The sequence below is a fragment of the Danio rerio genome, chromosome 7 (assembly GCF_052040795.2).
Source record: "Danio rerio strain M-AB ecotype USA chromosome 7, GRCz13ab, whole genome shotgun sequence".
In the NCBI taxonomy this organism is placed as follows: Eukaryota; Metazoa; Chordata; class Actinopteri; order Cypriniformes; family Danionidae; genus Danio; species Danio rerio.
The window spans coordinates 8,320,001-8,335,131 of record NC_141027.1 but is presented as its reverse complement, the minus strand read 5'-3'; the positions used below and the strand labels follow the sequence as shown (position 1 = coordinate 8,335,131).

At 38.7% G+C, this 15,131-nt stretch overlaps 2 protein-coding genes across 2 annotated transcripts in view; both read left to right on the top strand.

The window, feature by feature from the left end:
* The first annotated feature begins 8,539 nt into the window (after positions 1 to 8,539).
* jac10 (jacalin 10) lies at positions 8,540 to 10,132 on the top strand. The gene is made up of 2 exons (NM_001110036.1): positions 8,540 to 8,601; positions 8,880 to 10,132. The coding sequence occupies exon 2, from the start codon at positions 8,897 to 8,899 to the stop codon at positions 9,533 to 9,535; it is 639 nt and encodes a 212-aa protein (NP_001103506.1). The 5' UTR covers positions 8,540 to 8,601; positions 8,880 to 8,896; the 3' UTR covers positions 9,536 to 10,132.
* Positions 10,133 to 15,019: 4,887 nt separating this feature from the next.
* Positions 15,020 to 15,131, top strand: part of aep1 (aerolysin-like protein) — a 1,926-nt gene continuing 1,814 nt past the window's right edge. The window contains exon 1 of the mRNA NM_001013304.3: positions 15,020 to 15,124. The gene's annotated coding sequence lies outside the window, so the exon portion shown is untranslated. The remainder of the gene's footprint in view (positions 15,125 to 15,131) is intronic.

Genomic DNA, 15,131 nt, shown 5'->3' with positions numbered 1-15,131 from the left:
TGATGACGTGCAAAAAAAAAAATGGCGACGGTTGGCCACGCCTACTTGTGGCTTCTTTTGCGCTCTTTAGAAACCTATGGATGACGTCACGGATACTACGTCCATATATTTTACAGTCTATGGTCATAGTGTACGGATGGTCCTACACGCTATTGCCACATTGTACAGTTTCCTAAAATGCCCTGATGCGAATACAAAGAGCTACACTGAATGTTTTCTATGGTAAGCGCAGACCCGTGGTTCTGTATATCATGTTTGATTTCAAAAGGTTTGTTAAATACATTAACAACTTAAAAAAAAAACAAAAAAAAAAAACAACGTTCATTCAAATATATATTTGGTTATGAAAAGAACTATGCACTTATAACTCTCTCACAACGAAAAAACTTGCTTTGGAGCAGGTTATCTTCAGAGAGTAAGTTGCTATGGCTACTTAACATACACCAGAAGTTAACTCAGGTTTTGGCATCAATGCCGGGGTTATCTACTTAATTACTCTCAAACTTACCCTGGTATGCATAACCTGCTTTCTGGAATAGCCTCGTTTTGTCTTATAATGAAAGTGAAACTATAAGAGGTGAGACCACACTAGCTATGATTCCATTTACCTATTTTTATGCACATTTTGGATATGGGCATAAAAATGGTTGATAGAAACAGCAAGATGCACATAAGTTTTGAAAATGTGCATAATAAAAGGTGCGTGGGCTTGTGACGGCGCAAAGGCCATGCTGGATCGTACACATGCATTCGATGCAGAAGTATAAAATAGCCTTAACAGAGGGGGCTGACTTGACTTCACACGTGGTAGGGAAAGTAATTGAAAAAAATCGCCCTGATTTGATTGATTATAGGTTCTGAAAGTCGATTTCGATTACATTTCGGTTAATCGGCCAGCTCTAGTTGTTTTGTTTTATAAGAGAGTGAGTGAGAGAGTCCCAATGAATAAGTTTTTTACAATGCAGATTACACCGGTTACACCAGCAAAAGACTCTAAGCTACTTTGCGTAAAACAATTAAATGAAAAGACGATATGTTTAAAATATAGTCAACTCTCTAAATGTATTCATTATTTATGAATGTGATCTGTTCCAGATTAGAAACACACTTGAAATTTAACACAACCTTGAAATTTGAGTCAGAATAAATCCATAGCTGAAAATACAGAGTTCATTTCAGAAGCGCAAGAAAAGGCTTGCATGCATTTAACCTTTGACTCAACCATTTTTTAGATTCCACTTTTGGGCTGAGAGAATGACCCTACAACCTGCTGAACTGTTCATTGCCTATCGGCTGTTTTCACTCTTGTTGCCAATAAAGCCCTTAACCTCATCCTGCTTTGGGTCCTCAAAAACATTTTTACACCTGTATATTCTGTTGTCCACTATTAAAATAGTAACATACTAATATTGTACTAATTCAGTATTAAGTTTATTTGTACAATGATACAACAATAAATATTTCTGTAAAAAAAAAACTTTACTACCTTTATAACACCCGGCCTACATTTTGAGTACAACTTCTGTATTTTTAGTTTTATAATAACTGATTGCTGAATAGAGCGTGTGCTGCATGACAGCTCAGTATTCACTTGACTGATCATCATCTGTAAATTCGTGCAGTCTGTAGTCTGACAGGGCATATCAGCTCATCAATCAGCTCTTGTATGTTTTAGGAATGTTACCAATGCACGGAAATATTAAAGTTTGCTTTCAGTTTTCGCAACTTTTTTCCCCTAGGCTACGAGACCTTTAAAGTTTTACCTCACCCACCTTTATGCTGAATTTCTTGGTGGGCAAAGTGAGGATTTTGCTGTTTCTTAATATGCGTTCTTCAGTGGTCATGCATCCTCGTGTTCTCGTGTAACGTCATCATCAGCTGCCTAAGTTCAGTTCCAATACTCAAGACCATAAGAACGGAGGACGCGTGAAACTTTACGGACATAGACTTGCTGATGTTTCCGATGCAGACTTGTGCACGGAACTCGCTCTGGATGTCCCAGAAGTCATTGCGACTGGAGGTGGGAAGCGCAGCATTTTATTTAGATTTATTATTAAAGTTCAGAGATATCACTTATTTACCTCAGGAATTTCCCTAAATGAAACGGTGAAAGTAAACATTAACATGAATATCTTAGTAAAGGAATAAACACATTAAGGGTGTTTGTTTGCTGAAATTCGTATTTAAATCAGTTGTATTTATATTGTGCAGAGTATATTGATAATGCTTTTCTGCAAAAGATTATATTGTGATAAGGGGAAAACAATTAATCGTTGTATCAGTGCTGTAATGAGTGAATAATTTCCATTTAAAACACGTAAAGGTCATGTGACCATCAGGAAGAACGCAGCATCTCATTTCTCAGAGGATGGGTTCTCTGCTCTCACAGTCTCCCGAGCTTGTTCTTTCAAGGACACCTGGCAAGACTTGTCTTCACAAGAAAGCAAGTCTTTTCTCTGCATTCTTGGAATTGAGAAACAGCCTTTGTGAAACACTGCAGCATTTGAAGCAAATATGAGCCCCCCTGCTCTACAGTGACACTTAGTGGTCATTTTTTTAAGTATTGCTCTAAAACGACTTCAACAAAGTAAAGCTGTGCTCACGCTGCACTTTTGCCCCATATCCCCCATACGCATACGAATGTGACAGACTGGAAATGCAAGCTCATGTGACAAGTTTTGCAGTTCGCTTTGATGCAAAGTTCAAACTTGATGAACTCTTACCTGCAAATTTGCATCACTTGACTGTGTGAGACCAATAGAAGATATCTCTGTATAGAAGTTTAAAATATGAACCAATCGCTCTCTTTTTTTAACGTCTAATCATCTTGTTTAATTCCGTCCCTTTTCACAGCACCATACGACAGAATTTTGCATGCTTAAACTCTAGTTTGATCACAGTCCACTAGGCTATGGGAGATAGTAGTTTTGTTTACAACCCTGTCAATAAAAACACAGATTTGCCAGTTCTCTGAATGTTTGTGTAATCGCTTTCACATGAAGCAGTGAAATTACCTTTAGGATTCCTGCATACCCTATGTGGACACAAGGGAAATATATATATGGCGAGGAAACCATGAATCATAACCGGTTATTATGAACTGACGTCATTTATCTCATATGCGATGTGTCACCGTGGCTTACTATGGCAAGGGAGGCGAATGCGAGTATTTACACACTCTAACTACTTAAAAACGCAGAAATTCTGCACATTTTCACTGCGTGTGTGTTTTCTGGATAGTCTTTCACTAACACTTACTGCAGTAGCCCCTGTTTCACTGCAAGTGAGAGAAAGAAAGTACTCCATCTCTCTCTCTCCCTCTTTCTTACTGTGGCCCTTTTTACCTGCTGGCGTCACTATTCCTTTCCTCTCGTTTGTTACAGCGATACATCTGGATACAGACATGAGCGTGTGTCTGCAGAGTTTTCTCTATCGCGTCTATCATGAATCAGCTGCCGTTTATCTGTGAAGAGCGCCAGCCCTTTTAGTTGAGCATGTGACCAATCAAAGGGGTGTAAGAGGACTTTCTAGACAAGGATCAGAAAGCGAGCAAGATATTTATATATTCATTTGCTATAAAAGCTTGTGTTGTTTATAGCCACAATTTGTATTAAAGGACAAAATTGTATTACAAACAGTATATAAATATATTTATACACTTTAATACAAAAAATGTGCTGTGAAGAAAATGTAAAATCTGTATGGGAAGCATCGACAATGTACTGTGATGCACTGAGATATCAAGTTGAACCGAATCGATGGCGTGATAATCGTAACTGAACCGTGAGACCAGTGTAGGTTCACACCTCTAAATGTAAACAGAGCAGATGACGTACAATCGCATTCATACTTAGAGATTTGGCAGTAGAGTACCTACTTCTTTAGTGCATATTAAAAATTTTATAAATACTCTTAGAAGATGCGGTTGCAATAGTTTTACAGCCATTTAAACTTGTTCGACTATGTGTGCATATACATAATACGAGCAATCTGATCAAAATGTTCTACCACATCAACTCAAACTTCGGCAAACTCAAAATGATTCACAACTACTTTGCATTGTTCACTTGCGATTAGATCGATGAAAACTTGATCTTAGTGAAGTTTCATACACTAATTTCGAGAGGAGCACATGATATAATTGAGCACTGCTGGCCACTCACCTGTAATCAGTAATAATCCAATCCGAGTGATCCTAGCTTACTATAAATGGATCACTTTCTCATTTTTTCCCTATTTTCATTTCGGAAGAACTCCCCTTCCACCCCATCTCCTCCTTTTTCTACCTTTTCAAAAGGAGGAACTATCGAGACCTACCTGATGTAACAGAAATTAGCTCATTTTATGAATATTAATAATCAACAATAACGGTTTATTCTTAATTATTAATATTCTGGCTTACGCTTCAGTCAATTTGGTCAAACAAACATATGATTGTATGTGATCTTGCCCGCTCGACCGAGCGGACTCTCAGATTATGAATATTAATGATCAACAATAACGAATTATTATTAATCATTAATATTCTGGATCAATTTATTGTTAACTTGACCAAACCAACATAACTAGAGCCGCCGCTCTTCCGAGTTGACACGGTAATAATCTATTCATTTAGAAAAAGGAAATTTAATTGCTACTTCTTGTGAAGTAGATTAATCATTCATAAGTTTTCAACAACTTATAATAGCTAGGCAGGGGAATCTGTATTTCAGTGACATTTTCTCGTGAGGCAAACAATACAATTCACTTGATTATAATGGAATTTATTGACTAGTCAGACAAATAACAAACAAACGCACAAACATACATTAAACACAGAACAAAGATAAAACACGTGGAGATATCGGGTCTACAGAACGTGTAACAACAAAGAGAAATAGTAAAGCGAGGAAATAGAGATTTCAGATAAAAGAGTGACAACTTTCAGTTCCACACGCACCATTTAGGATCACCAAGATTATAAAAAACACCTTTTTGCTAAAAGGGGCACAGCTTTTTCGCATAACTAAAAATACCTGGGGCCTCATGTATCAACGCTGCGTACGCACAAAAACTTTGTGTACGCCAGGTTTCACGCTCAGAATCTCTCACGTTTGGATTAACTAACAATGAACTGAACGTGGGAATGTGCGCAGCTTCACGGCAGCTTTATGGCTGGCGTACGCACATTTTTTGTGCGTGTCTGTTTTATTTCCATTGGCGACTCCTAGAGGCAGTTGTGTTAAATTCCTCTCTACAAAGTGTCTGAGCCTTGCAATGGCAGCTGTATGAGACGGGTTCATCTAGCAGGTATGTAAGGTTTCCATATCATACAGTTGACCAGCCAAACATTAAAGCACACTTTGCAGCGGTCGCCTGTTTTCCCAATGTAATCTGAGCTATCTACAGCACGCACATTGCTATAAAGACACTATCTGAAGATGAATTTGCATGCATGAATCAGAAACATTTCCATTCAATTAATGTGCAAATAAAATATGATGCACAGACTTATTAATGATTCCTACTTGTCTTTCTCGTGATAAATAGTTGGCAAAATCTAATATGTAGCGGGGGAAAAAAAGAAGAAAGTTCATCAGACGCTGGATTCGAACCGAGTTCATGCTCGAACGTGTCAAAACATGTTGACATGCGTTTTACGAGCTGCGCCACTGAGACTGTTTAGGGTAATGCAACATTTTACACATATGAACCACACTATTTCTTTTTTAATTCACTCAGTGCGATGTTCAGACCCAACTGTGTTAACCGCATCAGCTAAACTCTCCCACTCTATTTTTCTCTTTTGTTGTTAATTCCAGAGAACAAACTTGCAAATAACACCGTTTTTCTCCGGTCTACCTCAGAAAGCAGCACCTCCTATTCACATTCTGTTCAAAGCTTCTCTTCTTGCTTGCTTTTGCCGTTGGGTTTTGCTATTAGCATAGTCATTAGCATATTCATACGGGGGAGGAGGCAGGGAGGGGTTTTGTGCTCGTGCATGTTGCGCTCAGTTTCACGTTCATTCAGATGTACAAAAGAATATGCGTGAGATTCAGCGTACGCAGTGTTTCATACATCTGAATTTTTTTCTGCGTACGCACATTTACAACTTTGTGCGTACGCAATGTTTTAGTATGATTTCCATGCAAGTCTTCGTACATGAGGCCCCTGGACTTTATGTCTGGAGGTCTCTCTTTATGCGGGTCTCTTCCTGATGAAACTCCTTTGATGTCCTTCTTGATTCAATTCAATTCAGCTTTATTTGTATAGCACTTTTACAATGTAGATTGTGTCAAAGCAGCTTCACATAATACCACTTGATGCGTTGAGTTTGTAATACAGTTCGGACGAACACGATCGCAAACTTTAAACTGAGTTTACTTTGCCGGAAAATAAGAAAGCGTGGCGGGAAAAGTCCCTGTGGCTTAGAAAGCCGCGTGGCCCTCCAAGGGGCCACGTTTTGATGGGTTCTTTGTTCGGACTACTCTGCAGGATGTTTGGGGAGAAGTCTGGTTATACCTGCGGGTCACGTGACAACCCGTTCAGCATTCTGACCAATGACTTCAGGGGAAAGTTTGAGTGCAAATCATTCCTTTGTCTCGAGGCTGCTCGTATGAAAATTTGAGTGTCCGCCCAAAGCATGCGGACAGGCATTTAATACAGGGATTTAAAGAATAAAGCAATGCGAGTTATGATCTTGCTCTATGCATCATGTGTTGTAAAATGTCAGCAGAAACCCATAGGTACCAAACATGGGGGGTTTAAAAGTAAATCAACATAATTTTTCCCATCCTCACATTATTTATGCTTTAAAAAGGCCTAAAGGGACCACACGTACAGGTTATTTGAGGGGTTATACAGGTAAGAAAAGTCCGAAATGAGATACAAAGTTTGCAAGCATAACATTTTAGTTCTGTGCTGGTCCCTGATTTCTCAGTCAATTTCTCTTTGGACTAGTGTCCTTGTGGGTGTGAGGAGGTGTGTGTGTGCGTGTAAGAAAGGAATGTCTTTGAAGTTCCAGGCTCATCTCTTCAGTCTCCCTGGATAACTTAAAGGGCACCTAGGTTACCCCTTTTTTCAGATTTAATATAAGTCTTTTGCGTCTCTAGAATGTGTATATAAAGTTTCAGATCAAAAATACTCATCAGATTTTTCATTATACCTTTTACAAGATGCTGTTTTATACTGATTTTCAGCAGGGGGTGGTTTTGTCGTTCTGCGCCTTTAAGACGATTCTTTCCCGCCCACTTCCTCGCCCACTACATGCCTCCTCCCTCAGCTGCGTCAGACAACAGACAGACTTAAAGGAAGAAGGTCTCACGTAGAGTTTGTGAGATACTACAGTAAGAACTAACCTTTACTAATCAGTATTGTGAAGTTGCATTGAGTCACACACGCACACACACACACACACACCACAGATGACACACACACACACACACAGGCAGGCAGACAGAGCGCGCTTAGCTTAGTTAAGGCTAACCTCAAGTACTGTGTGGATATCTGTTATGCTAATGTACAAAATAAACCTGATTTAACTTCCACAAACCGGGATTGAAGCGTCTTCTTTTATAATTGTTCTGACACGTGGCTGTGCTGATGAAGTAAAGCTGAAGTAAAACGCTGTAATTAATTACACACATACTCTGTTTTAAAACACTTTAAACATGTGAAACTTACTCTTAATCACATTTGATGATGATTGCAGATCCTAGCAAACAGAACAGAGCTTTTATTCCCGGTTGCTTTGCGTATGTCTGCCTGGTCTTGTTGACATATACACGTGACTACCGGAACATGTTAATGCTCGCAGCTGTCAATCAATTCGGTGGGTGGGGGGATCGCACACCTACGTAATGGTGCGATCGATTTAAAAACAGCTCCAATTTGCCGACCCTTTTTTTTGTGGTTAAATTGAAAAAAAAAGGACTGGGTGTGTTCATATAACCCCAGTATGACGGTCTATACACTATACCAACACACAGATCTGTCCAAACAGCTTGAAAAGTAGATTTTTTACCATAGGTGCCCTTTAAGCTGTCACGAAAATCCAGACTTCTGGGAGCCAGGAGTCGTAAACCGTCCTTTCGACTAAACCCAGACCGTGATAAAATCAATAAGTAATTTTATCTGTGGACTGTACTCTACACTGATCTCGGATCCCCGGATATGCTTATTGACCGGGCGGGAGCCCTCGGCTCAAATATCTCCGAGCTCAGGGTTCTCTCCTTGCACAGCATGCCAAACCTGTTTTAAATGCTAAGCATATCTAAGTGGGAACTCTTGAAATACCTAGTGTGAATAAGCCCTAAGTTAAAATGTCCATGTCAATTTTGCTAGACAGCTTAAAGTTTGTTGACAAGCTCATTTTATGATTATTTTGAAAGCGCATACTTTCATACTTTCTTCATACATTTTTTCAGAAACAAGATTTTGGAGTAGTCATCAACCACCTGTCAAGAGGTCAACCATTTTTGGCACAGATTTCTGACACATACAGTAGTTTAAGGGTGTGTTTCCAGGTCTATTTAAGCAGTAGCTCTATCAGACATCCTTCAATTGTCCAGCTTTTTGACGAGCTGCTCTTGAAAAGAAGCTGATCAGACTACAGTCATTCATGTGAGTATAATTCCTCTGATGGGAATCTAAAATGTAATTTGATAGCTATTTAAAAATCTTGAAATTTTGCATCAGGTAAATTACAAGATAGTACAATGTAGTTTGAGTGATGAAATATTTGGTTAGCAGGTAAATTTTATCCAAATCACTGTCAAATGTAGAAAATTGTTGTTTATGCTTATTGAAGCTTCTTGAGTAAATATACATGTAATAACCCATAATATAGTTTATCTTATCTATGATAATTCTAATACTAATCTTCTGATGTCAATTTTCAGACCTAATTACTTCAGAGATGACCTACCCAACAAACCTAGAGATAATAGGTAGTCAATCAGGTGCTCCATTTTCATTTACTGGTGAAAAAAGTGGTGCCAGTTTAAAGAAGATCTGGGTTTGGGTTGGAGGATGGCAGATCAGGGCTGTCAGGGCTTGGCTTTCAGATGGTAGAAATGAAACATTTGGTGTAGCATCTGGACCACATCAAGAGTATGTGTTTACCCCTGGAGAGTGTTTCACCTCACTGTCCCTCTGGGGGAACGGAGCAGGAACACGTCTCGGAGCCATCAAATTCAAGACCAACAAGGGTGGAGAGTTCTTTGTAAAGATGTCAAGTTGGAGTTTAAAAGAAGAATGTCCCATTGATATCGGCTCTGGTTATTGTCTTGGCATTAAGGGAAGATCAGGTACAGACATCGACTGCATGGGGTTCGTGTTTCTCAATGCAGTTCAGTCAACAGTTCTCACCAATGTTAACTATCCCACCATCAACCAGCTGATCCCAAAAGTGGCCACAGAGGAGATCAAGTCAGTCAGTTTTGAGAACAAAACATCTGTTCAGCAAGAGCAAAAAGTTGAAACCTCAAAGAAAGTGATCAAAACATCTTCTTGGTCTATGACTAAGAGCTTTTCGTCAACATCAGTGTGGAGGTGAGTGCTGGGATTCCAGAAATTGCTGAAGCTTCTACCGGATTCAGTGTCAGCTTTGGAGTTGAAAATACCTATAGTCTTGAGCAAACAGATGAGAAAAACGAAAATCTGACCACCACTGTTGAAGTCCCACCAAAGAAGAAGGTGGATGTTCACATCAGCATTGGCAGAGCCAGTTTTGACCTGCCATACACTGGCACAGTGAAGATCACTTGCAAGAATGGCAGTGAGTTACAGTACAAAACCAAGGGCCAATACAAAGGAGTCACATACACTGATATCAAAGTGAATACAGTTGAAAAAGCTCTGTAATGTCAAGATGGATTGTTCCTGGCTGGCTTCTGAGTTTCCCAGCAATGATTCAGCTCATTTACCTATGATTAGGTTTTGTCTGTGCTCTCATTCCTCTTTGCTTAATAATTTAGAAAAGAGGAAATATACTCAACATTGTCTTTTTCAAATAAACTTTTCAGTTTGAAAATGGACATATAGCTTCATAGTTTCTGTAACTTTGTAATCAGTACCAGATTATGTGGTTTACTTTATATAAGGAAATGTAAATGTTCAATGAAAAATTAATAACAATAATAAAATAATTGAGTTAAAAAGTGTGTGACTGTAAATGAAACGGTGTTTATCAAATGGCATTGTTCAAAAGGAACTGAAATATTTAAAGTAAAAGGAACTGAAATATAATTTTATATATATATATATATATAGCTGCATCTAAAAAAATTTGGTTAATTTTACTAATTAAATTCAAAAAGTGATTTTATTGGCCTGGTCATGAGTAGGGATGCACCAATATGGATTTTTTTTTTTGCCAATATCGATAACCGAAAACTCTTCAAACTTTAAGGCCGATAGCCAATATATAAAGGTCGATAATTACAAATATTTCAAAATTTTATATTTTTATACAGCAAACTTCATAAAAGATTGAACTGCTCTTATGAACTGAATAGTCAATACTCAAAGCAAAAAAAGCTAAGATTTTAAAATTGCAAGGTGATTAAATAGACCTATATTAATAATTTCCCATCTCAGCATGCAAAAGATAAATCATTTCCTTCTCTTCACACAGCAAATTAACATGCAACTTGACTGTTGCATGAAAATAATAGGTTAATTAACAAAATGGGATTTAATCAACAAGCAAGTTAAATATATTTTAAATAAAATGAAAATGAAAGAGCTAAGAACTGAAACCAGCTCAAATGTTCTTGAACAAAACATGTTACAGTGATGTACACATTTACAAATATGTCATTTCCGAAAAAGTGTTTTTTAGAGGTGTTTTGACAGTTCAGAGCCACTGTACAAGCGAAAAGCTGAATACAGACTGTATTACTTAAGAAGATGCGGCATAAATTCATTCTATTTGGCGTTTTACATTCTTTTCAACACATGTAGCTGCTGCTTGTCAGTCAGACAACATTTGTTCTTGCTGTCAATTGTGGAGAAATGATCTATGAAAGCCGCAGATTTGCCCTCGGAGTCAGATTTTGATACAAAACCTGAGCATTGAGCAGATGACTTTACAGACAAACACAGAGCAGAATGTAAAGACAGAATGTGCGGCGAGTTGAGAGCCCCTATGCGGGATTCAGTGTCTGCCGCACCTCTCCCCCGTGCTGCTGTGAAGGCTGTCAGATCAGTGTGTGTGTGCGGTGATATCCCTCACGTGCGCTCATTATAATCAGTTTGAATATTCCGATCAAACGGAATACAATCTTTCATCAACAACACATGACAAGCAACTTGTTGATAATAACAAATAATCATACTAGATTACCAACAACCCAACAAGTTGATTAGCACGTGTGCATCGCTGCTGTTATGTTTACACGTGTATTATTTTTTCCTGAGGCGATTTAAAGCAAAATACACAATGGCACTCAATCAAACATGTCTACAATGATAAGGAACATGGTTACTTACTGAGATATTAACGCACAGCAATACCACATGAAGAAAGGACAGACTTTGAAAACATAATGTGAGGAGAGCTCCTTTATAGTGCACTGGACAAGTCTGGACATGTTCTGCCCACACATGCGCGGCACGCAGGACTGTACAATTACATAATTTATCGGCTTAAAGATATCGGCTTAATTTAGACATCGGATCGATAACGATAATCTTAAAAATAGCATTTATCGGCTGATAACGATATGACCGCCGATATATTGTGCATTCCTAGTGTGTGTGTGTGTGTGTGTGTGTGTGTGTGTGTGTGTGTGTGTGTGTGTGTGTGTGTGTGTGTGTGTGTGTGTGTGTGTGTGTGTATATATATATATATATATATATATGTATGTGTGTGTGTATATGTGTATGTTTGTGTGTGTGTGTGTTTGTGTGTACAGTATATACAGGGCTTGAAATTAACCTTTTTGCTTGGTAGCACCGGTGCTCCTAACTTAAAAATTTATGCGCATCAGCCAAAATGTAGTCGCACCCACCTGAGAGATTTAAGATCCTATTAGCGGAGAAGCTGATGGAGGTGTGTTATGTGTAAATTTGGGTGGAGTATTAAGACACAGAAATGTATTTAAACTGTGTGTAAGCCTATGTTCGGCAGACACTCGAACGACCTGTCTCTGTTGTTACTGATGCTGTAACAATAAACTGCTTTGCCTAAAGACTTCGGAGATCTCAGACTTTATCATTTTTTGACATGTTCTGCCCACACATGCACGGCACGCAGGACTGTACAATTACATAATTTATTGGCTTAAAGATATCGGCTTAATTTAGACATCGGATCGATAGCGATAATCTTAAAAATAGCATTTATCGGCTGATAACGATATGGCCGCCGATATATTGTGCATGTGTGTGTATGTTAACATCTACCTTCTTTTGTGATGGGACTTCCACAGTGGTGGTCAGTTTTCTGTTCTCACACACAACAAACGCACATGACTGACAAAGACCGATTGAGGATAGCACAGTTAACCACTTTTAGGAGATGAGACTTATCCAATATATAAACACAAGTACCTTAAAATTAATTTTAGCATTAAGTTAATTTCTTTTTTATACGTGACATGCGATCTAGAATGCATCTGTGGCGTCTAAAACCTCAGACCTGAGTGTTTTTACACCTACAGTAAGAAAACATGCTTTAAGGAATTACTCAGTCTGTGTACATGTAGTATCACACATTACCATTGTGTTCTATGGAAATGAAAATGTGAATAACACAAATATAACAAATTTGGAAATGCAAACAGGATCAGCACTTATTAACTTTTATTGCTATTAGGCTTCTAAGCCGCCAGCAAAGGAAGTTAACAGTTGCAGGCCTTGTATTAATGCAGTTAGTTCACCAAGTATGTTATTAAAGATGAGTTTTTGCTACGTGAAGACCACTGATTTTTGCTCTTAAGTAATTTCTGTTTTCTCAGAAAATATGGTGCAGGCCTTCCCTGAGGTGATATCCAACATTGTTCCTCTGTGACCAAACTTTTTACAGGTCATACACAGCCTGTTTTGTTTGCCTGAGGGTTGATTGCTGTGATTATCTGAGGTTTGAGGGTTTTTAAGACTCTCTAATGCTTCTACACCATGCGTCTTTGCTGAGCTATGGTGTGGCATCACCTTGACTACTGAAATGGGCAAACTCTTTTAAGCTGCAGCTTCAAATCAAATCATGTCAGATTTATTAGTAACTTCATCTGAGAAGTGAACATGCTTTTCAACCCCACCGCTGTTAAGCATTTTGTGAGACAAACTTCTGTGCTTTTAGCAAAGCTTGATGCATCGCAATGGTGTCTTTTTGACTTTAGCTAACTGTTTAGCTAGTAAACGATCAAGCTGTAACTTGAGATCTAGAATTTTTGCCTGACTTTTCTGCCTCTGATTTGTGAACATCATCAAATTCTTCACATCTAGCCTTTGTAATTGAACGTATCTGGCATCTCGTTAAGCAGTCCTGAGTAACACATGTACTTTAGCACTTCAATTACATCACCACGTTTTGATTTCTTTCCATTTTTGCCGATAACATCCCACCATGCAAACAATGTAGACTCTGAGTCTGTTAACTCAAGTCCCTCTTTGCTAAATTTGCATAATGTAGGTTCAAGTTTTTTGGTTCATCATTTCCTTAGAAATTAACCCTTCCATCCTTGAGGAAATTATCTGAAATTTACCAAATAGAACTATTGAAACAAATTACAGTCTTGTAAATTTTATTTCATAAAAATTAAGCAAATGGAGGAACAATAAAAGCAGACGTACACACTTTTGTGGTTAGAAGTCCAGTTTTAATCCATTTACCACGTCAGCTGTGAAAAGTTCAGCTAAGACCAGCTCAAGTAAATTTCAGAAAACTTACTGCAAAAGATCCTGGGTTTTGGCACCATCTAAGAATGGGTTTTAACCACAGCAGTTCGAACTGTAGTTCTGTCGAGTGACTAAGGCCCCGTTTACACTAATGTATTTTAGTTTGAAAACTCGTAAGTTTTGCTACGGTTAAGCCATCCGTCCACACTGCGCTGGAGTTTTCGAGCTCTGAAAACAGAGCGTTTTGGAAACGCTGTAGAGGCCATTTTCATACTGAAACGCTGCTGCTCCGTCTCAGTGTGGATGAGGGAAAACGGAGACATCTGAAAATGGAGGCGGGGCTGCTTAGATTCGCTACCTGATTGGGGCTTTTGTGTCATTGCGTATCCTTCCCTTATTCATCAAGCCCCTATCACATGACTATAACACATGGCTTTAACGCTACCGTAAGACAACTGACTAGCCTTCACTGTGAGCAACAACACGGACACAAAATGGGAGCGTTGTTTGCACTATTGTCTGTTTTACGTGCCAATGTGCAGTTATTCATTTGTTACGTTTAGTAACAACTCAACCTTGTTGTCTGTCCACAAAAATACCTCTGTTGCTTTCTTTGCCATCGCGTTCATTGTTCAACCGGCGTTTGTTGACTAACAATAATCAAATGCCGAGGGAGACACATGCTTCCTGTTTATACTAGAACACCCAACCCCAGAATGCACGAATGGTCACGTGATATACATGTTTGGTGGTGTAGTGTGGACAGAGATGTGTTCAGAAACGTTAATGTGGACACGGATCGTTTTTGATTTAAAACGGCTTTGCCTAAAGACTTCGGACATCTCAGACTTTGTCATTTTTTGAAAAGGTTGACTTAGAGACTTAGATTATTTTTGCAGACCAGAATCTTTTTCCACAACAGTTGCAAAGCTTGTTTTAAGATTATGTTGAAAGCTTTACTCGTGCATTCCTCGTACTTTCTTCATAAATTTTCTAAGAAACAATATTTTGGAGTAGTCATCAATCATCTGTCAAGAGGTCAACCATTTTTGCCACAGATTTCTGACACATGGAGAGTGTTTCACCTCGCTGTCCCTCTGGGGGAACGGAGCAGGAACACACCTCAGGGCCATCAAATTCAAGACCAACAAGGGTGGAGAATTTTTTGCTTGTATGTCAAGTTGGGGTTTAAGGGTGTGTTTCCAGGTCTATTTAAGCAGCAGTTCAATCAGACATTCTTCACTTGTCCAGCTTTTTGACGAGCTGCTCTTGAGAAGAAGCTGATCAGACTACAGTCATTCATGTGAGTA

Excerpts from the sequence above, each read along its gene's own strand:
- jac10 (NM_001110036.1), top strand. The coding sequence starts at position 8,897 with ATGACCTACCCAACAAACCTAGAGATAATAGGTAGTCAATCAGGTGCT.